This window comes from Sinohyriopsis cumingii, unplaced genomic scaffold (assembly GCF_028554795.1).
Source record: "Sinohyriopsis cumingii isolate HCF-2022 unplaced genomic scaffold, ASM2855479v2 utg002220l, whole genome shotgun sequence".
In the NCBI taxonomy this organism is placed as follows: Eukaryota; Metazoa; Mollusca; class Bivalvia; order Unionida; family Unionidae; genus Sinohyriopsis; species Sinohyriopsis cumingii.
This window is the reverse complement of record NW_028316161.1, coordinates 158,938-185,897: the sequence shown is the minus strand read 5'-3', so window position 1 is coordinate 185,897 and position 26,960 is coordinate 158,938. Positions and strand designations below refer to the sequence as shown.

Here is a 26,960-nt window from a genome sequence, read left to right as displayed (position 1 = left end):
GACATCCAAATAGATGCCACTGTGGCTAACTTCAAAATCTTTTTATCACTACTCCTTCCGAATGAGTGGTCATATTGACCATGGGTTTTATCTATCTTTAGGACATTGGTCCTAAATGAAAATGGCAACCCTCAGATGTCCAGTATGGCCACTGTGGTGGCCATCTTGAAAACCTTATAGCTGCCCCTCATGAATGGATTGTCATATCAACATGGGGTTTTCATTAAAAGACTTCTTAATGATGTTAAAGTTGGTCCTATAGCCTAAGAATTCATTAAATCATACCATTTCAGTATCTTTTGTTTCCAAAACGTTACTGTACTTAGGCTCTCTTCTGAACATGCCAACTCTGGCATTAGAAAAAAAACATTGTTTTCAAACTTGGTATATTGGAATTTCTTGAATATGAGAGATGGTTCCAGTACTCAGCTGCATAAATAGATTACCCCTATCTTGTATTCCAAGGAACCTCTTTTCAGCAATTAGAGTGTCAGTCCCTTTTAAGGATTTGTGTTTATTTTGGAGCCCATTTTAAAGATCATCTGTCAGATTCCAAGGGGTCAAAGTTCTAACTGTGGGGCCATTATGTTTCTGAAAAGGAAATTGATGTTAGATCACTTTGTGAAGTACCTTGGAATCCTACAACAAAAGTATAAGGTACAAAGACTGAAGTATCGTCACATTGGAAATGAATATTATGTTTCTTTGGTTGAATAAGACAACCTAATGTAATCAAAAACTTGGGCTAACAGTACGTTTGCTAACTGCCAAACAGATGTATTTGGGATGATTCTACCCCAACTCCTCCAATACCTCCTTAGCTAGAGTGTCTTTACTTAGGCCTACTTCTGTAAGATATATAAGAGTGCTCTTCTAAGAATAAATTACTTAAATGTGACATTCTTTTGATACTAAACAACATATTCAAGACTTCACAAGTTTTGATGCATTTATTGATAATGTATGAAAAATCAAATTTTTGTTGGTGAAAAGTGCTTAATTTCCAGATGAAATATATGTATAAACCAGGTTTTGACTTTACAGTATTCTCTCTTTCTCTCTCTCTCAATGATTTCTTTTAAGTCACAACTACAAATTATATTTTGTTAGCTGACCTTGCTAAGAGGCCAAGTGAGTCTGTACTATGGCATTACATCCAGGGTGTCATTCTTTGATCAACAGTTCCTTGTTACCACTCAAGAAGTTATTTTTGATCCATATTTCATCATCTTGACTTAGCCTGTTACCAATCTTGAAGTCATTTTTGAATCTGATTAAATGTAGAATATTGGTTTATATGATCCAAATCTTGCTTGAGTTCAGTAATGAAATCCACATGTATCTGATTGGCTGAATTTTTCTCTCTCTAGAGACTGTACAATAGCTCCAGTTTTTATCGGACTTTTTAAATACATATTTCATGTGATTTTTCATACCCCCCAAAAAAAAGTAATAATTATTTTCAGAGTATGAAAAATTATTTGTAAAAGATATTATTTTGTGGTACTGACATTGTATGAAAAATAAAAGGATCATACCCAAACAAGATCCACTGAACACATGATACCCAAAAGCCTAATGGTACTTAAACATAAAAAATAAACGTAAAAGTTTTTGTCTCATTCTTCTCCCAACTCAAGAATCCAGTTACAATAAATACAAAAATACTAAAGAAGACTTATATTGTCATGAGTGAAAGATGGGGGGGGGAGGGTGCTGAAATGATAATTTCACAACCAGACAACAGAGAAATCCTGCTGTTTTGCTAACTTTTCTTTTCTTACCTCAGTCTGGATGTCTAAGGTCATCTCAGCATGGTGTCCATGCACTAAGAACTACGTTTAAAAAGAAAAACCCTTATTTCTGCTTTGCCGGATGGAGTTGTTATAAAATCAAATAAAAACAACAGATATATAACACAAAAAACATATAGTAACTTTAAGGGGTCTCTCCAACTTTAAGAACACACCATATAAAACATTTTGAGAGAGACAGACACCAACTTGAGCTATTAGGGTATTGTATTAGAAACTATTGTTCGTTCCACACAGCATGGTGAATTTTATCTGTAGGCCTAACTCATTACGTGTAATTACATCTTTTGGAAGTTTGTAAAACTTTATAAAAATTATGTTTGAATGTAAACTAGGCTAAGAAGTGTTTTGCCTGTACTCAGAATCAGGTGATTGTGAAAGCACATTTATTGCCATAATTATCATATGAATCAGCTGACAGTGTTATCAATGGTCAACTGTAAGAAAGCTGACATGATCCACAACACTGTTCCCAAAACTTAACAGTCAACATCTCAGCATCAATGAAACACGAAGTTTCAGATGGTGAGATCATTTTAATGGACCCTTATTGCCACAGACTATCTGTACATTATGAAACAATTTATTAACACACCTATTGATACACATTACAGTCAGCAGTTGCATACATTATTATAGTCATGGTCATGGTCATAGATAGATATCAGTGTCTAGTGGTCACTGAGATTTGTTAGGCCTTAATCAACTGAGTGTTATGTCCATTCAGACCGATTAAGCAGCAAGATATCGGCCTCAGTTCAGGAACTTGGCACAGAATTTACAGAAATGAAATTAATTGTATCATTTGGCACCAGTCACGGGTGATATTTGGGTACCATACATGTACACAAACTCAGGTGACAAAGTTGTACAGACACAAGGAAAACAAACACCAGGTCTGCAACAAGAATTGTTTAGTTGCTAAAGAAAACACTGAAACATAATCATGTAAGTGTTCTTTAAGGGCAGCTAGGGATATAATGCAACCAAGTTCACCTTGCCCACTGTGATCAATATTGAATCAGTACACAATCTTGACAATAGAAATGCTCATTTCCTGGGCAGAATATTTAGGTAAATATTAGGTAACTAGACAGAGTGAAAAGTTTGTATTTTGTAATGTTAGGATATATTTGTAGTTTGCTTGGAACTCTTGTTTGCTTTTATTGTTTGTATACTTTTATTGCATATTTTAAACAAAAGCGTTCATCTCCACCTTTAGTCTGCTTGTCATTGACTTAATACTTTCATTACTTTCTCCTTATACCAGGAAATGATCAAAGATCCTTCCACAGCAGAAGGTGGATCTCCACCTTCTTCACAAAAGAAAACTGTAGTTAAAGAATCAGTCTCTCCAGACATAACAGAGGCTGATAGATTGGGTGGAAAAGGTAAATCTTGATAAGATCCAAAATGATGTGTATATTTTTGTCAGTTGCTTGGATATATCCTCACCAATTGTGTTTAACTATTTTTAAATGCACATAAAGATGTATTTCAGCCATTATCTTAACAGTCAGGTTACAATAACTTGCTTTTCAAAGTGAACATGGTTATAACTTAAACAACCCAGGCATTTTATACAACTGGCAGTTATTTTAAATCCATCAATATCTTAACCTGGATGTATGTAACTTTTGTTTAGGTCTCTTGTTAATATAGTACCACTAAGCCATGGAAAAAAAGTGAAAAAATGTCTAGAGCGGTTTAGAACATTATTGTTTAACAAATGGTAATCTTTGGTAGATAGCAGTTGTCCAGCTCATCACAAGTTCACGGTTCTGTCCACAGTTGTCATGTATATATCTGTACATGTTTGTGTTAATCTCTGTATCTCACCTTCTATCTGTCTTGCACTTGCGTTCCTATTCTGCAATTTTAGGATAAATCAGTCATCTTTAGTAGACTTTGTAACAATACTAGAGGATTTGTTGTATATCAGGAATTCTATCTTCAAGACCAAGATCAGGGTCAGGATTTGAAGGTCTTCTGCCCTCAAACTCTAAAACTGTTTGAAAAAAATGAATTAAAATCAATACAATTATTTATCGATACTAGAAAATGTCTTCCTAGTTGGAATTGAATTTTCTAGGTTAAGGTTAGGATCAGAGTATTGACTTTTATCCCGTACATTCTGTAATAATGAAACTCAGACATAAAACTTGGGACACATGTACTACCAAAAAATGTAGTGGCAGAAATGGAGCACACACTTGGAAATATTTCCACCATTTCTCAATTTTTTTAATTCTAAAATCTGTACATTTTCTTTTTTGTTTTAGACACTGGGACTCTGAAAACCATCTTGCCAGGGAAAGACCAGTAAGTTGTGTAATTGTTTCAGTTACATTTAATCAGTCATACTTTACACATCATGCAATGTAATCAAAGTTATGAATTATGTATCCTTGTCATGATGCAATATAATTTTTTAAAAAACTGTACAATAAAATGATACATTATTAAGAAAGAGAAAGTATGTTATTATTAGACCTTTTAATAAACTGAATTATCAGTATAAATACATTACTTGTATTTTTTAAAGTTAAAAAATACAGAAAACAATACTTGTTCTGGCTAATCCAACCAATTGATGTTAATTTTCAGAGTAGGACAATTAGTAAAATATTTCCATTTGATTGCATTGGGTTTACTTGCATTACTTATGAATTTGAGGTTATATTTCACCTTAATGGTAAATTTGTGAATCAAAAATCATAATTTTCATCTCGATATGTTTGTACAACTTTGGTCAGAAAATGTGGGTTGCCACATAAATTACATCATTAAAAAAAGCATTATTCCCAAGTATTATTATAATTATACAGCACTAAGGAAAACGTTAAAGATCCTGTGCCACTGTACCTTGTAATCATGAATTTCAAAATGTAGTAAACAATCACTCGGAATCTTCGGAGACATACAGTTGAAACGTATCATGACATCACAAACACCCTCCTTCATCTCCAGAATGCACTTTGTTATAACAAACTATTTTCACCTTGATATTGTTTGCTGTAGGGACGAACTACTGATGTTTGTGTTGTGTAGATTTTGAACAGTTTTATGCTCCTACCATGAACAGAGGCATTTAGTGTCATAATGCCACAAAACACTTCTGACATCATTCGGTTGTTATGATTTTTCCGTTTTTGCATAACTGATAGTTACTATACAGGCTCCAATTACGATTTTAAGTTCTTGCATTTATCTCAGTTCCTCTGACATCATTATATGTTGTTACAACTCTGGTCTTAAAATACGAAAAGAAAGGAAGCGAAACCAACAACTTAATTAAAATTCAACAAATAATTGATTTCCATAAAATACAAAGAAAAAGAATCAATAGATGCCTAAAGTATTGTGAATTAAATTTCAGATAATCCTAAATGTCCTATCACAGTGACCAAAATATAGAATGTTCTGAATGAATTCCAGTAGTCTTGAATGTCATGATATGCCAGTAGTCTTGAATGTCCTGATATGCCAATAGTCTTGAATACCCTAATGCACCATTGATGCCATCCAGAATGTCTTAGAATGAATTCAGAAAACTCCACAGCAATGTATTTGTCCAAGTCTCTGAGCACTTCGATAATTCCAATGAATAATTTCAGATTCAAAACTGTAAATTCAGTAGATCGCTTGAGACTGGTTTAATACAAGAATGAAATTATTTGCTATCAACAGACCAGATACATATTTTTACCAGAACTATGATAAAAAAGAATATGAATCATTCAAATGGGAAACTCTGTCTAATTGTGACCCAGACTAGACCTTGCATTTAAATTCTGGTAAGCATCTTATTTACAGCTTACAAACATGGCATAAGTCGGGTATGCAAAAACTCCATCCACTACCCTAAGTCAGAAGCAACGTCAAGCAATATAAATTAAATATACATAACAGTGTACAGTCATAAAACATAATGACCTATTTTAATTCTTTAGCAACTACATAAAGTTTTTGCAGTTTCTTTGACACCATTATAGACTCATAAAACTTGATGGTTGTATTCTTGAAGGGTATGTACTACTCATGAGAGGCAGAAGTAAGTCATGTTGATTTTTAATGCTTTGTTGGTTACAGATGATTATAAATTTGGTGTCAAAATATTTTGTTTATGTTATGAGGAGTTATTCTTTATTTGATGTATTTAACTGTGCATGTGAAACAATTTTAGATATAAAATATTTTCTGTCATAATGAAATATGAGTTTTCCTACATGAAAAAGAGTGACAGTATGCTTTGTTAAAGAATTTAAAAGTCAGTGTTTGAATTTATTATGAAATCTAAGTGCAGTCAGTTTAGGTGTTGTTGCAGATAATTAAGGTAACTTGATGGTTAGGTCACATTATTTTTGTCTCCCATCTGTTTGTGATAAGTGAAAGAACATAGTATTTACATTTCTTTATGTCCTTGTACTTTTGTTTCCATCTTGCTAGCCATTTTGAGGTTTATGGCTAAAACTTGGTGTTCTTGTGTATCATCATTAGAAGGTGTACTGCAGGGTTGGTAGTAACTTCAAGATCAAGGGTTGGTAGTAACTTCAAGATCAAGGTCATCGATCAGTATTTACAGTTCTTCTGTGACACTTTATTCTTTTTCTCCATAGCTTTAGAGCCATTTAAAATTAAAGGATGAGACCTTGTTGACTTACAAATCATCGTTAGAATATGTTAGAAACCATATTGGGTTTCTCACTTGAGTTTTCCGTTTTACTTTACTTTCCACTATATAATTTTAGAGACCTTTGAGATCCAGGGGTGAAACTAATGGTATATTTATATTATCTTTAGAAGATAGGTTGTGCACCATCCTGGGGCTACTATCTTTGAGGTCAAAGTTGTTGTTTTGGGTTTAGTACCATTTTTCAACACATGTTAGGCTATACATAGGACCCATTATATTTAGTGGAAGAGGGACAGTGGAAAATCCTGTTGAAGAACCCTCGGGAAGTTACTGGCAAGTTTTCTGATCTGTAAAGTCAAGCATCTTAGATCTTTTGGCCACCCAAGGCCCCGAAGGTCAAAGTTACAGCTCATTATTTTAAGTTTTCCATCCCAGTTTCTTTCCCACTCTATAACTTTAGAGCTTTCTGAGATTAAGGGATGCAGTTTGATATCCATGTATATCATCATTAGGTGTATTGTGTACCGTTTGTCAGAGTATTGTTTTTCCATTGCACTTTCCTGTCTACTATAATTTTAGAGCTATTTATCATTACTGAAAGGTGTGTTGCATACTTATCTTGGGGTCAAATCATCAAGGATTTTTTAGGTTTCAGATACAGTTGCTCATCTTCTTTCTAACTTAGGAGCTGTTTCTGATTAATGCATGAAACTTGGTACACTTAGAAATTGCCACTAGAAAATGGATTGCATTGCATGTTTGTGGTCTTATCTACAGTGACAAGCTCACAGGTAAGTATTTTTAGGTTTTGCTTGTTTCAGATTTATACATTATATGTTAGATGTACAGGGATGAACAATGGTACACACATTTCTCAATGTAATGCTGTCTTTTATGTAAGATGAAAGTTTTTCAAGGTCAAGGTCACCAATTCAGTTTTCTTTTTTTTTTTTTAACTCCATTTCTGCAACTTTCCTCTATTGTCCTTTAAGATATGGCAATGAAACTTGGTTACTTTCCATATTAGTCCTGTAACATTTCAGCTCTATCCTAAATGTGTCTGTGTGTGTGTGATTTGGATTTTTGACGTAGCTGTAACAATTTTTCAGTCATATTGCTACAATGTCTGCAGTGTGTCAGTTTATAATGATGTCTAGCACTGGGGAATCATGCCACAGACATGTAGCATGATGTCCCACCCAGTCACAGTGTCCTGACACCAAGCGGACCAGTTTTAACACTAACCTCTTAATGCTGAGTGCCTAGCGAGGCAGCTGTTAGTACCATATTTTTAAGTCTTTGGTTGGGTATTGAACCCACGACCACCCACTTCCAAGGCAGATGCTCTAACCACTAGGCCACCTGAGAAGTCTGTCCTCTCCTAAATGTTATCAATTTCATGAATGTGACTTAACCATAGCAGGCATTGAACCAATATAACTTAACTCAATTGCTTGTCCTCTTTTTCAAACAGGATTAGGAAATCATGTGTCATTTTTTAATAGATCACACATTGCCCAAAACATGATTGGTTAGCAAAAGCAACCATTTGAAATTTATGTAAACTGGTATACATCAATTCACCAACTGTTAATGGTAGATAGGTGAAGTTTAGGCATTTGTCATTTAAAAACATTGCCACCCCTTGAAGCTGATTCCAGCTAAGTAATTATTCCATCTGAACTCTGCTGAATTGGTCTCTTGTTCATTAGGCATACATTCAATTGCAGTGTTGGCGTGGAAATGTTTTCAGAATGCATTAGTGAAATATTATGGTATGTACACATTTTAATTAAAAATGCCAGATTTAATCTTGAATTCATATTGCTGTTACTGACAGTAATCTTTTGGCAGGATATTAGTCATTTACTTGCAACAAAATAATAATAGGAGATATATATATATATATATATATATATATATATATATATATATATATATATATATATATGCAATAATACAAGTGTTGATTAAAACCTTTTCTTGTATTTGAGCAGGCATGAGAGCATAGAGCTTCAGTACAGCATAAAAGAACAGTGCTGCTTCATTGTATGTGATGTTAAACAAGAAGATGCCAGGAGCTTGGAGGAACAAATTAATTCATTTGATTCAACAGCAAAATTTGTGTATCCTTATGAAGTGGGAGAAGCTTTGGTAATCTGCACAAACTCTGAAGGTATAATACAAATAGTGTTCTCCCATACACTAAGGCTATTATTGTTGCAGAAAAGGTGTCTTTAAAAGTGCCATCTTCAAAGGCAGTAACTGGGAAAATGGATAAATTTTATAGAAACATTATTTTCTGTGTGAGATATTAGAATTTTTTATGAACAGAGTTTATCATGCTATAGTTGCTATCAGTCATGGTTTAGCTGACTGGACTGACCATAAGACCAAATCAACTTATGGCCCTTGTTATTTGACTCACTTGGAATGAGAATTTTAAGGTTTCTAAGCCAACAACTCAAGCTATATTTTCTTTCAACAGCCACAAAAGTTTATGATGTCATGTATCATCTGTCATCAGTTGATTGTTAACAATTATCATCCTTAAGGGGTTGAAAATCTGCATTGTGGCAACATGAAAAGGTTTTTCAAAACCCTCCTCCTCCACAGTCTCTCCATCAAGATAATGTGCAGAGAATGAAAATTACATGAGCTGTGCTGTAAGATTATGAATTGTATATGCCTTGCTGTGTACAACATTATCCAGAGCTCAGGAAATACTTGACCCTAGTGATGAGCAAACAGTTTCTTATAGTAAACTACATATTTATATCTCTATTATGGATTGTTGACTCATACAATGAAATTGGTAATAGAGGTGTTAGTAATTAATTATGAATATAACAATAAATAACACCAACAAATGTGATTACTTTCAGACAAAAAAATCCTTGTGAACAAATTGAAGCAGTACAAGGTCCAAAGTGTTGGTCCACAGGTAAGTTACTAAAAGTGGCCATTCCTACTGTTCCTACTATTGACTGGTTGGATTCATCCGAATCTTTTAGTGTTACATTGGTATTACTTAAATTGTAGTAGTGTTAGATTGGGAGTTTTGCCTTTTTTGGCCCACTGATACATGCCACAGCCTCCATCCACCAGGACTTGGCAAGTGAGATGTATGCTTTGCACAACTGATGGCTGGTTAGCATAAATAATCCACAAAAGCTGCATTGGTATTAATTACAATTGTAGTTTTATTTCATAATGAATATTCATGCTTTTGTTTGGTTATTGTGGTTTTTGTTCATATATGCATCAGACCAAACGTTTGCACAATGACCATTTTAAATGGAATTTATTCTGCTCCAGTAAATTCAAAAATGGCAATATATATTTTTTTTTTTTAAATTGCAACACCAGACCATTTTGTGTCTGAGCAATGTTTTGGTTTTCTAAAAGGTTTAAATGTCCACATGGTTGTGAATCATTATGTAATCATGATATCATTGCACAAAATGCTAATAGAGTTTAGGCTAGTGTAGATGATGTAGGTTTAAAAGTTCTACAGTTAGTTTAGACAAGACTTTTAGAAGTAATTAAACATAAGCTTAATTATATGCAACAAAATTGATAACAATTTACAGTTGGTATATATTCTATACTGCATAATAAGACAGAGTTATGTGTCCTTTTTGGAAGTTCAGATGCTCTGTTTCACATGGGTGAGGGGTGATGACATTAAGATCATTAACTTAATTAACTTAATTTTACTTTTGTAAATTACCCAAAAAATGAGCTTTTATTCTGACAGAAAGCAACATCACACATAAAGGACATAGTTGTGTCGAACTACAAAATGAACTAGGTAATACTAAAATCATACCCACATACTTACTATACATACTAGGTAATAATAAATCATACACAAATACTTATGATACATACCAGGTAATAATACAATCATACCAAATACTTATGATACATCCTAGGTAATAATACAATCATACCCACATACTTAGGATACATACTAGGTAATAATACAATCATACTTACATACTTAGGATACATACTAGGTAATAATACAATCATACCCAAATACTTATGATACATACCAGGTAATAATACAATCATGCCCACATACTTAGGATACATACTAAGTAATAATACAATCATACCCAAATACTTATGATACATTCTAGGTAATAATACAATCATACCCACATACTTAGGATACATACTAGGTAATAATACAATCATACCCAAATACTTATGATACATACTAGATAATAATACAATCATACCCAAATACTTATGATACATACTAGGTAATAATGCAATCATACCCAAATACTTATGATACATACAAGGTAATAATACAATCATACCTGAATACTTATGATACATCCTAGGTAATAATACAATCATACCCACATACGATACATACTAGGTAATAATACAACGATACCCACATACTTACGAGACATATTAGGTAATAATACAATCATATCCAAATACTTATGATACATACCAGGTAATAATACATTCATACCCACATACTTATGATACATACTAGGTAATAATACAATCATACCCAAATACTTACAATACATACTAGGTAATAATGCAATCATACCCAAATACTTATGATACATACCAGGTAATAATACATTCATACCCGCATACTTTTGATACATACTAGGTACTAATACTTTCATACCCACTTACTTAGGATAGATACTAGGTAATAATGCAATCATACCCTCATACTTAGGATAGATACTAGGTAATAATGCAATCATACCCTCATACTTAGGATAGATACTAGGTAATAATGCAATCATACCCGCATACTTATGGTACATACAAGGTAATAATACAACCATACCCACATACTTATGATACATGCAAGGTAATAATTCAGCCATACCCACATGCTTATGATACATACAAGGTAATAATACAACCATACCCACATACTTATGATACATGCAAGGTAATAATACAACCATACTCACATACTTATGATACATACACGGTAATAATACAACCATACTCACATACTTATGATACATACAAGGTAATAATTCAGCCATACCTACATGCTTTTGATACATACAAGGTAATAATACAACCATACCCACATACTTATGATACATACAAGGTAATAATACAATCATACCCACATACTTATGATACATGCAAGGTAATAATTCAGCCATACCCACATGCTTATGATACATACAAGGTAAGAATACAACCATACCCACATACTTATGATACATACAAGGTAATAATACAACCATACCCACATACTTATGATACATACTAGGTAATAATACAATCATACCGAATACTTATGATACATCCTAGGTAATAATACAATCATACCCACATACTTGGGATACATACTAGGTAATAATACAATCCTACCCACATACTTAGGATACATACTAGGTAATAATACAATCATACCCAAATACTTATGATACATACCAGGTAATAATACAATCATACCCACATACTTAGGATACATGCTAGGTAATAATACAATCATACCCAAATACTTATGATACATCCTAGGTAATAATACAATCATACCCACATACTTAGGATACATACTAGGTAATAATACAATCATACATAAATACTCAGGATACATACTAGGTAATAATACAATCATACCCAAATACTTATGATACATACTAGGTAATAATACAATCATACCTGAATACTTATGATACATCCTAGGTAATAATACAATCATACCCACATACGATACATACTAGGTAATAATACAACGATACCCACATACTTACGAGACATATTAGGTAATAATACAATCATATCCAAATACTTATGATACATACCAGGTAATAATACATTCATACCCACATACTTATGATACATACTAGGTAATAATACAATCATACCCAAATACTTACAATACATGCTAGGTAATAATGCAATCATACCCAAATACTTATGATACATACCAGGTAATAATACATTCATACCCACATACTTTTGATACATACTAGGTAATAATACATTCATACCCACATACTTAGGATAGATACTAGGTAATAATGCAATCATACCCTCATACTTAGGATAGATACTAGGTAATAATGCAATCATACCCTCATACTTAGGATAGATACTAGGTAATAATACAACCATACCCACATACTTATGATACATACTAGGTAATAATACAATCATACCCACATACTTATGATACATGCAAGGTAATAATTCAGCCATACCCACATGCTTATGATACATACAAGGTAATAATACAATCATACCCTCATACTCATGGTACATACAAGGTAATAATACAACCATACCCACATACTTATGATACATACAAGGTAATAATACAACCATACCCACATACTTATGATACATGCAAGGTAATAATTCAGCCATACCCACATGCTTATGATACATACAAGGTAATAATTCAACCATACCCACATACTTATGATACATACAAGGTAATAATACAACCATACCCACATACTTATGATACATGCAAGGTAATAATTCAGCCATACCCACATATTTATGATACATACAAGGTAATAATACAACCATACCCACATACTTATGATACATACAAGGTAATAATACAACCATACCCACATACTTATGATACATGCAAGGTAATAATTCAGCCATACCCACATGCTTATGATACATACAAGGTAATAATACAACCATACCCACATACTTATGATACATACAAGGGAATAATACAACCATACCCACATACTTATGTTACATACAAGATAATAATACAACCATACCCACATATTTATGATACATACTAGGTAATAATGCAATCATACCCTCATACTTACAATACATACTAGGTAATAATACAATCGTACCCAAATACTTACGATACATACTAGGTAATAATACAATCATATCCACATACTTATGATACATACCCTTAGACAAGGCTTTAAACATTACACACTGGAAAATGAAGACAATTATGAAGTTAAAATATGGTAGAAGTAATCATTTGGTTAGGACATGTCACTTTTCCAAATCCAGTTGATTGTTGGCTGTATATTTTTCACAGTTCCATTTTGTCTGTTTCTCATTTGACTATAGTGTTTTACACAATTGGGATAACATGACATTCCTCTTATATGAATACATTTCAAGTTAAATGCTGATTTTTATTGTTTCACTTGCTTGAAGAGTAGGTTCCTTTTTAGGCCCCTCTTATTGGTTTAATATTTGTTATAGTGCTGGGTTCAATATGATTCTGCCATACCTTTTGATTAATCCCTAAATGATGGAATTAATATTTTTATTATTTTTAAATATAAACATTAGAAAACAGGATATTACAATGTTCACAGGGGCCCCGAGTGGCCGAGTGGTCTAAAGCGCTCTTCGTTACGGATCACTGCCATCTCACCTCTGTCTGCGGCGGTTCGAGTCTAAGATTCAGCCAATGTGGGCATGTTAGAAAGCCTGCCAGTAGCTTCTCGTGGGTCGGTGGTTCTTTCCGGGGTTTTCCGGGTTCTTCCTCCACCATTAATACTGGCCGCCATGTATAGCCTATCGTGCTGAAAAATGGCGTTAAACCCCACAACAACAACAACAACAACAATGTTCACAAATATCCCTTGAATTGATATGAGTGAGTGTAAATATCTGTCACATATTCTTTGTGGATACCATCTTATCATTAAAAGATGTCTTCCTTTGTTTGGCCACTGGGCATCATGCTTATAAGGTACGACAGTTATATTTTTTATTTAATTGAAATTTGCTCGTATTTACTGTTTTGCCATCAGTTGTAATAATATTAAATGAAAATATTGTTGACTGGGGATACACCACGAATGAAATTTGTGAGTTTTACCAATTATATGCATAGTCAGTGTTCATGCTGTATATAGAGAGATGTGAAATTTTCTTAGTGTCTGATAGGTTTATGCATTTTTATTCTGAATCTCTGGCATTAAAATTTTTTGAAATTCAATGCAAATTTGAATAAAGTAAAACTTATAGATTCTCTATGTACATTCATTATGTGAGGCACACAACAGGAACTCTTCAATCATATCTTCTAATAATAATAATAATAATAATAATAAGGACTTTATATAGCATTAATCTTTAGAAGCTCTAAGCGCTTTACAACATTAGACAACACCTATAAGATAAAAAACATATAATGATACCTGAGCAAACATGAACTGTTTTCAACACCAGAGGAGTAGCTATTTTCAAATAAACTTATTGTTGCAGTTTTTTAAATACAGTAAAACACATTTCTAATTAACTTATAGTGAGCCCCAAAATTAATAGTACCTCACTGTATTTGTAATTCATTTAATAAGGTGTACATGAGGCTTCTATGGGTAAATTAATTTACTTAGTCATAACTGTACATTTATTTTGTTACTGACAGTTACATACTGTATTATTGTGTACAATCATTCAGACATTTTAACATTTGGTAAATCCATTTGTCAGGATGCAGAAGATAGATATAACAACTTGTTACCAGTAGCTCTTTTTCCAGTATTGACTGGTACTAGTAAATACACTGATACACCAATGCTGTAACAGTACTTCTTTACTAGCATTATAGTCCTTCTGTATACTGCTGTCTGTCTTGTAAGGCAGATATCATAGATCCTGTGAAATGGTGGAATCTGATTTTATATTATAAACTTGCTGCCTGGTTTATTTTACCTTACTTTTGTTTTAAGCTGCTAAGAATCAAATATAATGTGAATTTTACATCAATAAATATCTTCTTTAAGTTGTGTTTTATGGTTTAATATATTACAGACATGTTGTTGGAACAGATATCAGTATAACACAAGTTTTATAGTTTGTCATAAGTAAGCATTGTAAAGAGGGAACACTGTATTTTTTTATAAGATAATTACATTATGACCTAAATTCTACTGTAGCAAGCAGTATTGATTTGTCATCAGAATAACTCCAAGTATGTTGTGAAGATGATAATAATAAATATAATAATAGACAACATCTAGATATCATTTGTCTTTTATTCTTGCCAAATGCCATTTGTGTGAGAATGAAGCTAATGTACATTGTTTAGATTCAAAATTGTTTTCTGTTTGCTTAAAAACACAAACATGATTTCAGCTAGAGAATATGTCAAGTTGCCATAATATACTGTCTCATAGGCGCAGTCATCTTTTTTTATGCATACAGTAACTTTCTCATTTCACATAACAAATACTTTATTACAAATATATAATTTATATTTCTCCCAGAAAATTCAAGGTCTTACTGCAGCTGTTGATCCTCCGATCAGGGAAAAAATCAGAAAAGTGAAGAAAGAGCAGGATCCAGTACATACAATGGAACAACAAAGTGAGGTGACCATTTCTGATACTGAGAGTAGTGTTCAGTTCAAAGTAGTACCATCACAGCAGCATGAGATTTTTGCAAAAGAAACTTCAGAAATCAAAGTACAGAAAAGATCTCCTGAAAACAGCATCTCTGGGGACACTGAAAACACTGAACAAATTATGAACGTATCACAATCTGATTTTCTTGCTCTTCAGTCTTTGGAAATATATTTTAAATGGACTCAGAAATTCAACATCAAGTTTACTCATGAGAAAGAAATACTGTATGTTCAAGGAGCTCTTTCTGATCTCAGTGAAGAAATGAAGAAGGAAATTGAAACAGAAATTTCAGCCCTTAGAGGGAAACAGAAAATCGAATTACCATATGATCCACAAGAAATAACGCAATTCAGGTCAGCCATTGATGAAGCAAAGTCACATCAATTGTTATTAGTTTGGGATGATGATAATAAGCAGGAGCAGCAGAGGGGGCGAATCGGACATTTTGTCCAATCGTTATTTTGCTTAATTAATACTTTCTGCACTCAACGATCTAGTGTCGTCAGCGCCTGGTAAAAAAAAAACGACGACGGTCCATCCTACACGATGGTGACGTCATTTGGTTTAATTAACACCTTCTGCGCGCCGATCCCCAGTGTCGTCAGCGTCCGGTAAGCACATCGACGACCGCGTCGATGTCATCGCCCCCTCTGCTGCTAAGTGGTTATTTACAATGAAAATTATTTACAACTAACCGAATATTTGGTCAAGTCCGATACGATATCGTGTCCGAGGATCATGTAAATTTATCGTTACAAATCCATGTGGGGTCGACTGAGCATGACTAAAAAAGTTTCGAAAACCATTAAAGTCCATGTCACCGCCACACCAAGTTTGCCAGATATTTCGTAGCGTGTGTGTATCAACGCCGTTGAACACAGCAAGAATATTACAGTTGTCTCTAATTACTTTTGGAATCTGAGTGTATCGTTGAGTGACATATATCACGTCAGTGTTTTTATGCCTGCCTCTGGAAAATATCCTAGCTGGGTTTTTTTGATTGTCTAACATAACATCATCGTACACGACTAGATTGTTAACGTCGCCATCAATATCATCAATACCCGGTGCATCATTGATATCCGTAATAAACTCAATAACATTTTTTTTAGCGATCGCTGATGCATTCTCGTTGAAATCTTTCAACACCTCGTAGCATCGTTGATCATCTACGCTAGGAGCAACCAAATACAACTTATCCCACTTCATCCATCTCATTATTAAATTGAGTAACAATTGCGTCTTGCCGGATCCAGATGGTCCGATGATAATCATCCGGATCGAGTTTGGTAACGCTGCAACATGCTTAACTGGTTCTCTTGTTTTAGTCGCCGAAAAATCAATTATATTCATATCTCTATACATAAATTATGGATCTATATTGTGTGAAGTGTAGAGTGCGTACTGGCACAAATGATATGACAACCGTTACGACAAGAAATAACAGATCGGCGCTTACTGGTAAGTGTGTACAATGCGGTACAAAGAAATTTAGATTTATTTCTATTAGACCCGGAGATGTTTTAAAAAAAAGCGAGGAGGTGACATCGCAGCCAAATTGGCAAAACTCCCCGGAACACCGTGGGCAAAGTATCCAGGAGAAAAACACCTCCCAGGATATAACTACTGTGGCCCCGGAACACGATTAGATATTAGACTCGATGATCAAAATCAGCCCAAACCCGGTGAGTATCCAATAAACGCTATCGATAAGGCGTGTCATGCTCATGATGTTGCTTACAAAAGTAGCGATCTGCAACAGCGTCATATCGCGGATGTAAAATTAATTCACGCGCTAAATGCTATTCCTGATAAATCCGTCAAAGAAAAATTGGCCTCATGGTTGGTAAAATCGGCTATGAAAGGTAAATTAATGATTGGCGCTGGTAATTAATAACAATCATCCAAGAAAAACGATGGATTCCATCTATTATTCTCCGAGAGGATACTGGAAGGGGAAGGCCGCAATTGGTAAGCTTGCAAGCGCTGCAAAGGTAACAAAGACCACTGCGGCTAATTGGTTATCCAAACAGGCTATATGGCAAATTTATCTACCACCGCCTAAACAAATCAACTTCTCTCGCTTTGATGTCGGCGTGCCTAATGAAGTTCATCAGGCTGATATACTATTTCTGCCGCATGACAACGGTTACAAATACGCGCTAACCGTAGTTGATGTTGCGAGTCGATACAAACAAGCGGAGCCGTTAAAAACAAAGTCGGCAACTGAAGTAGCCGCTGCGTTTGAACGGATTTATCGAAGAGGCCCTCTGCGCTGGCCAAATCTATTACAAGTTGATCCTGGTAGTGAATTTCGCGGCGCTGTTTTATCAACGCTGAAACATCATAGCGTCGCGATACGACGAGGTCATACTGCGCTACATCGTGATCAGGCAATTGTTGAACGATTCAATCGAACTCTCGCTGAACGGTTATTTGGATATCAATACGCGAAGGAATTCATCCAAGAAAAACGATCTCGTGAATGGGTTAAAAGGTTGCCAGGTGTAATTGCAGCGTTAAATAACGAGATTACCCGAGTAATCAACATGAAGCCCAGCGACGCGATTAAATACGAGTATATACCCGGAAAATTAAAAATAAATAGCGTTTCTAAGCCGATTCTTGGCGATGTCACTGTTAGATATCTATATGAACCAGGAGAGCTTGAAGGCGGTAAAAAAAGGGCTACCGATCCTATTTGGAGTGTTACCACACATAACATATCAACGATAACACGATCAACTGGTAGACCACCGATCTATAGACTGGATTCAATTGCTCCTCAGCGCGGATTTACACGCGAGCAACTACAAGTGATACCTAACGATACTCAATTACCCCCGCGTGGTCTTAACTAGCGCCGTTGCGTCTATTACACTCAAGACAGGTCAACCTCACATTGTTTTTGACATGACCGAGACTGTTATCGATCCTATCCACGGTAAATTGGCGAGTGTCTTTATCCGAATAACGCCAACTCATTATACAATTGCAACTCGCGCAGTGATTATTCTGTTGTTGTCGTAGCGAGATTATTAATTCGGCATCAATATCAAAACGCCGCTGTTTTTTTTTATCCTGTTGGCGGTAACCCGAGAGTTTTCTATCAATGACGCTTGCATCGATGGTGACTTTGTCGCCGGCTTCGTCGGTGGCTTCGTCAATAACAATTCTTCGAAGCTGATTTATCCTTCGTACTCTGGACACTGCAAGATAGACTAGATTCGACCATTCGATGCGATTATCAACTATCCAAACAATTGTGTCCGTGATGGTTAGTCCCTGCGAGGAATGTATTGTTGTTGCGTATCCTAGCGTCCACGGGGATTTATCAGCACGTAGCGCGTCCTCGACGACGCTGATATCAACGAGCACGATATCATTCAGCACGAGAATTTGTTTTTCTGTCCGGCCTGGAATTTCAACTTCAATGTTCTGCCGCCGTGTGTCCGCGGGTCTATAACATAACGGCACTGGACGCGTTGGAAACTTTTCCTTATGCAACGTAAACAACTTCCGCTGAAGTGTGTCTCTGACTATCTTTCTACTCGCTACAATCAAATCGTTTGGTCTCCATGTTTCCCAGAATTCATTTAACGGCGTTTCCGGAATCACCTCGCGAATTATTTCACATTGAATTCTATCCGGCTGTAATCTGATTAATTTCTTAACCTCGCGCAGTTGTTCATCAAGTGCTCGGTAATCAGTATCGGTTTCTTCATAATAGTCCACAAAACCCCTTAACCAATCATGTGGACCCTCGCCGACAAATGGTGGTGGTTGGCCATGGTCCCCACACATGATTACCGCTGTATTCGCGCGCAGCAACCACTCAAGAAACATTTGTAAAGTATCTAACGAAACAGTACATATCTCATCCCAGATGATAATGTCGGGAATAAATTTTTCACCCATTCGATCAGGAGTCCACTCACCGCCGCTGTATCGAAAGAAGTTGTGATAAGTAACGGCGTCAACATTTCGTTGTTTTATCTCTCGCGCTAGTCTATGAGTCGGTGTAAGCACGATTATACTTGCCCGCGTTCGAAATAATTCAATTGCCCGAGTCGTCTTTCCTGACCCGCCACAGCCGCTTAAATAAACCGTCTTGTGTCTACAAATTGGATCAGAACACGATGGTGCATTAGACCATTCTGACAATTTATCACCGCGTAAGTAGTTGTTCTCAACGGTGACATCTGCTGACGGGGAATAATCGCGTCGTATTTCATTTTTAATTCTCCATGTACCCCAACTCTCGTCCGGACTAGTAAACTCGGCTACGTTTCCCTTATACGCTACGTCAACATAAAACGAATCAACGGCTACTCTAACCGCGGTATCGGGGAATCTATTTATCATCGAGAATAAATTGATAGCGGCATATCCCAGCATAGACGCCCTCAAATGTGGATATGCCGGGCTGTCTCCATCGCTGTAGGTAACAACTGTACCCAACTTTGTTCCATTGGACAAGAAAGCTGTTTTGCAGTTCACGTATCTATTTTTTGCCACTGTGTCCTTGATTACGAAATCATATTCTGCGTCATCTATAATCAGCCGTGAGCAATATCGTTTGTAGTCGTGGTTTTTTCCACCTTGTGTGAACTTACCAATTATTCTTCTACCGAGATCTTTTGCCTCGCGGTTTCGTTGGTTAAATATCCTCCTGGACCATTCGATGATATATTCCTCGTCGGCATCAATGTTTTTTCTGGACTCGTCAATTATGCTATCTAGACGCTCCGGTTCTGGTAACCAGACTTCAGTCTGTGCCCGGTATGATATAATCGCGTCACTGACAATCAACGAAACTAGCATGCTACAATCAATCATATACCGTAGCAGCGCTATTGGCAGCCATCTCTTTTCAGCCATGTGTCTACCGATCCAAATATAGCAACAGCGATGGAGTCCTGCCGCGAATTCAAATGATACTATGCGAGCGAATCCGGTTAAATCAAAATCAGGCAGTGGTCCATTAATAGCAACACGAGTCATTTCATGACTGGGGTGTCCAAATCGTCTAAAGTACTCAGCGGCGGATCCATACCCGAGAAAACTCGCTGGATAACAGGCAACCATATCAACCGAGATCATAGCGTCGCGGTTGTATTCAGTGTTCCATAGTCCACCGTGATAGTATTCCAAACAACTGGATTGTACATCCGGTAGAAATTCCCTGCGCGTTGGTCTCCACGCATTTTTCCTTGCTGCAACATGAGCTACAACCGATGGAATCGTAAAACAATTTGTTAGCAGTTGTTCATCATGCTCCTCAAATTCTATGGCGGTTTTTTTCATCCTGTTGTGAAATGCTTCAGTGCGATATAATTCACCGTTTGGTCTTACAAACTGATCAAAGGTATCCGCATCGTTTTCAGCGCTGCGAAGTAACCACATTGATACAGGGTCGTTTTTACACAAGTAGGCAATAGCATCAAATAGTTTCCTCTCCGCGAGAAAACCGTCCTTGGAGAATTGTTCTCCCAGGAATTCTTCGGGGATATACTTTACTGTTCTATCCCGTGGAAATATTGTGATCACGGGCGTCCATGCGTGTTCGTTATGATCAATAATTTTGATTGGGGCTCCCTTCGATTTATACTTCGATTCGTATAATACTTCACCGGTTATCGTTGTAACGGTTATTGGAAATCTCAGCGATGTTTCTAATCTCGCTATGTCGCTGATGGTTGCTCCACGCTCTTTTACGGTTAGTTCCCACTGGTTGATTTTGCTACGTCGTAAATCAGTCAATTTGTTTCCTCGACATGCATTTGTAAAATGCTCTATTATTCGTTCTGCTACACAATTTATCCCAGTTGACTGTTTCATCGGTTTCAGTTTTCCGATATCAGGTTTCTTATTTAACGGGTATATTCCATAAACAACTGCTGTTTCAGGATACGCTCGTTCATAGTATGGTTTGTCAATTCCGGTTAACAACCCCGGCTTGGAGTCGCGGCTGACAGTGACTGTTTTCTTGTCGCTGAGAACTGGTTCAAATTTATCACGCATGATCCAATCGCCTGATTCCACCCGGACAATGAATTTTACTCTGAAGAAATACCTTTTACCGTCAAGTTGTGATATTATCATTGCTGCGCGGTTGTCGTTCATGGTAGCATCAACAATGCCATCAATTCGAAATGTTGACCAACTGTGAGATGCGCCATCACGCTTGAATTCATTGATACAATCGCGTATTTTACTCAACAGGGTTTTATCGTTTATTAACGCTTTTGGTGTGTCCTTGAGGACTCTATCGAGATTAAACCTAATATTTTTCCGGGGCTTAATTACTGCCAATCTCTCGAACTCATCCATATAATTAAAACAAGTATTTAAATGAAAGAATATAGTATAATGAATCACTGCAAATGGTTGATGATTGGGTCGACAACCCCGTGCAATAAATCATGTAGAGATGAATTCTGCGGGTATCATTTACAAAGCGTTCGTAATGGTTCTCTTGGCCCCCTCCCGTGCTTGGTTTGCCACGTCGGTGTAAGAGGAAAATCACAGTTGTGTATCAATTGTGGCGGAAAGCGATACAGGGAACTAAAACGCTATTATGACAAGCGAATTAAAAACGCCGTCATTAACCCCACCGCCGACTTCGTCATCAAAACCCCCCAAGACTACGTTGAAAGATTCATAATTAAACCAAATAATAAATTAGACAAGTAGTATTATTATACAAATGGACCAAGAATTTCAGCCGCATCCCCTGCTCGTCAATTACGAGGCATCTCGCGACGGTATTGTTAGAAATCGTAGACTGAAGAAGCCGGTTGGATGGAAAAACAATCACGGGTATTTAATGTTTACTGCTGGAGGGAAAAAATATCTCTGTCACAGAATCATCTATGAATGTTTCCACGGATTGATCAAAGATAGTCTCGTTATTGATCACATTGATTCTAATTATCAAAATAATAGACTGTGTAATCTGCAAGCCATCTCTCAGAGTGAAAATAGTAAAAAAGGCCAAACTGGTAAATACTCAAAGAAAGCAAAACCCGTAAAGTCATTTGATACAACAACTCACGAGGAAAAAATATTTCAGTCGATGAATGAGGCAGGAAAATATTTTGACATTTGTATCGCCTCAATACAATTTGTTGCAGAACGAATATATCAAACAGCGATCTCAAAAAAGACGGGTCATAGAATTCGATTTTCATATATAACATCAAAGGGAGATAACTCGTTTTGTGATAGCGTCGCATGACAAGAGTTACGTCCCTTGAAGTCTAATTAATGTTGCGTCCCTTGAAGTCCAATTAATGTTGCGATTAATTAATCATTTTACGATGAAAACTAATGAAATACACGCTATTATCTAACAGCTGTATTCTTTTTTTTAATGTTTTATTTGAGTATTTGGTTTCATTTAAATGCCGTGAAACACCATTAATAAGTATTTAAGGATTCAAACGATTCAAGGGAATTCAAATTAACACACACCTTGTGACTGACGCCGCTGTATTAGTCACTTTATATACAAGATGACTCGTTATAAGCCTGGGGCTTTCGAAAGCCAATTCAACTAATCAAAACTAACCCACGCTCTTGACCCGGGCGTGTGGTTGTCTTTTGTTTACAATCATGCAACCGGGTTAATTTAATTGGGTTGCTTTTGATTGGTTGAATTGGCCGTAGAGTTCCGCCCCGCCGTTTTATGTTTGTGCTGTCTTGTGCCGTCCCATCATCCATCAATCATTTCATTATAAATATATTCATCCTTAATTAAGTACATGTAGTGATGTCCCCCAAGCATATCTTCTGGGCGGTCTACGATGACGTTTGTCACCCTAGGCCTCCCTCCCGGAGATGTATGCTTTGGGGTTCCAAGATGTGAATGTCCTTAATTAAGTATATGTATATGCCTGCAATCTGCCACAACACTCGAGTGGAGATCTACGGCATTGTACTGTCCATGTATGCCTGCAATCTGCCACAACACTCGAGTGGAGATCTACGGCATTGTACTGTCCATACAAAAAACGGGGTCAAAAATGGCCCCAATAATTTTATTAAAATTTTTGATATTAGAAATAAGATGTTTTATAAGAATAATGAATATCGAAGACATCAATAATATATTAACTGAGATTTCAAAATTAAAAAATCAAGGAATTGAATTATCTGATGGTCTCGACAGTGAAAAAATATTATCCGATTATGAGATTATTAACGAACAGTCGAAACGGGGGCGTTTTACCCTGGCCCGCGAGTATTTTTTTATAAAACGATTACAACATACGATTAATGAGAACCTGTACCACAATGACGCAAATGCATTCATTGGACTATTTACTGCCGTTGAAATAATACGAAAAAAACTCGGACGTGTTTATGAACGACGCCGGGAGATTTCTAGTAAGATCAAAAACATTAGAAGGATTATAGACGAAAACTCCGTGGAGCTCCCGATGGTACACTCGGCGGAAAATTAGAAAATTGCGGATCAATTTACAATAATGGTAGGTGAATCACTTACTACTCGGCTAGCCAGAGAGCGGCTAGCAGCGCTTAAAAAGTTTATACCGTTACGAGACAGGGTGAGAGAGAAACTTCAAACGCGACAACAAATGCAAACCGATTTTACTGTTGGAAGCGAACAACTCTTTGCCCCGGTAACTAAAGCGACTAAGGATGTTACAGCGGCAACTGTACCCGTTCTTGGTGCGCTTGAAAAGATAGCGGCAGAGACAAAACAAACAAAAAGGTCTTTAGAAACACTCCCTGCAAAAATAGCGGCTGCTACAACACGGAGGCCACCACCACTCGCTATAACCGAACCACAAGAACCTTATGTTACAATGGCCGACGAGGAAGAATTAGGTGCTACTGCGAAAGAACCAGAAGAAGAAATACCCGAAGAAACACCCGAAGAAACATCGAAAGAAAAAAAGAAAGAGGGAAATATACCCCGTAATGTTCTTAAAAAGTCCGCAATAGATCAAATTAGAGACATCGACGACGATGAAGAATTAGTTAATTTTGTTGCTACAACATCAACTAAGAGCATTCGAGATGAGTATATCAATGAAGGTTACAAGAAAAAAATAACCTCGACGGAGAACTGGGCAAGAATAGTGTATTTAGCGAGTAAACATAGAGAAGCATTACCACATCGTGGTGATCCCGATTACGATAAATTCCTCGAGAAAGTTAAGAGTAGAACACCAAAAAAAGGAAAAGGATACCCTGTTGGTAAAGAATCCTACGGCGTTACCTGCCCTAATAGTGTTCTCAGTGATATATCACGGCTGGAAGTACTAATTGGAGGAAAACGAGCCGGAAATAACTCTACGGAAATAATCAATGAGGCCGCTGATATTTGCAAGCGGTTATTTGCAGGCGGTATTATGGACATTAATGCATATCGAACGCTCATAGACGAACTCGTGGATGATTAATTGGAAAACTGGTGTTTTTAATAAGGATGATCATACACTACAACCATGATAAACCAGTACTCGTCTACGTGGTAAACTCGCGATTGCCTGTTTACCGCGCGTACTATGGAGATGGTCTCGGTAGCACCATTGCGGGGTTATTTACAAGAATGGCTCCAAAAGTAGCGCCGTTAGCCAAACAATTAGGAATGAAGGCTATTGATGTTATTCGTGATAAGGGTATTAGTGCTATTGGAGATGTTGCCGGAAAGGCGTTTTCAGCCGCGCGGGACAAACTAATGTCATTGGTGAAATTCAGGAGAAAAAAACAGAAACCACCGGTAATGCCATCAACGACAGTGATGCCTGCAAATGTCAGTAAAGTAATAAATAACGCCGTGGAAGAAAAATTAGAGTCGTTGGCGACGACTTCGCCATCCGCCGATGCGGCAACCAACGCGCTCATGAACGCGATAGCGGGGAGTGGTTTAAATTCAAAGAATTTACGACGAAAAAATCGCAATTGAAAACATCAACATGATAAATAATAGAATGTTTGCGCGTACCGCTGATCCCGCGTTTGATATGGATGCCCCAGTGCGCAGGGATGATTCTGTCCGTGATTATCAATATTATTCTTATTATGCAGCGCAACCCGACCTACGATCGCGAATTGAACTTCAGGTCCAAGATACCAGTAAATACTTTCTGCCGTGTGAAGCGTTTATCGAAATTGAGGGAGAACTCGTGACAAATGCCGCCGATAATACACCATACGCAGATGACCATCGTGTTCGAGTTGGCTTCGTCAACAACGGTATCATGGCGTTATTTGAGAGCGCCAGATATCTTATTGACGGGCGAGAAATTGAATCAATAGAACGCGAGGTTGATGTTGCAACGACGATAATTGGGTTAGCGAGATACTCGGATGATTATACAAGATCGGCGGGCCCATCTATGATGTTTGCGAAGGACACCACCAATAACGCTGACCATATTCAGTACATCAACGTGCTGGCGGAAAGAAATACCGCAACTGACCCACAGGCTGAAGCAGCCAATCCAGACCGCAGAGCAAGACCAGGCGCTAATTTCAATATTATAAAAAGCACCAACAATGATTACAATCTAGGATTCGCAGCACGAGTAGGAATGTTGCAAGGACCACGCCGACAGTTTTCATGCGCGATTCCACTCCATCACATATTTGGATTCTGCAGAAATGTCAGAAAAGTTGTCTATGGGGCTAAGCATACAATCGCGCTGACGCGAAGGGGCGATGATAACAATGCAATATGGCGTGCTGCTGGTGTCGCCGCCGGTAAAGTCATTTTAACTAAAATGGCATTGTGGATGCCGGTGCTGACTCCATCAGTTACCACGGAAGCACGATTGTTAGCATTTATGGAACAGGGAGGGAAATCGCTGTTGAGTTGGCTAGCGGTAACAACTGATGCTAAAGAGGATAACGTCGCCGATACGTTTACATGGCACCTGGCGTCAAAACAGGGTGTTTCAGCCCCGCGTCATATATTCATAGCGCTGCAGAATAGGAATCGATTGGGTAGTCAAGAACACAGCCATATGATATTTGATCAATTAGGAGTCAGGGATGTTTCGCTGAGAATAAACGGACAACAGGAACCATCCGAGGATATACAGCTTAATTACGGCGACAACCATATCGCACGTGTGTATCATCGATTGCTGTCATATATGGGTC

The 26,960-nt window shown here is 36.7% G+C and overlaps 1 protein-coding gene across 1 annotated transcript in view; it reads left to right on the top strand.

Annotated features, from left to right (window-relative positions):
• LOC149770912 (uncharacterized) overlaps window positions 1-26,960 on the top strand; it is a 134,054-nt gene that overhangs the window by 84,338 nt on the left and 22,756 nt on the right. The window contains exons 13-17 of the mRNA XM_089948990.1: window positions 3,085-3,205; window positions 4,097-4,136; window positions 8,448-8,626; window positions 9,336-9,394; window positions 15,684-16,214. Of these exons, the coding sequence (XP_089805116.1) occupies window positions 3,085-3,205; window positions 4,097-4,136; window positions 8,448-8,626; window positions 9,336-9,394; window positions 15,684-16,214 (930 nt within the window). The remainder of the gene's footprint in view (window positions 1-3,084; window positions 3,206-4,096; window positions 4,137-8,447; window positions 8,627-9,335; window positions 9,395-15,683; window positions 16,215-26,960) is intronic.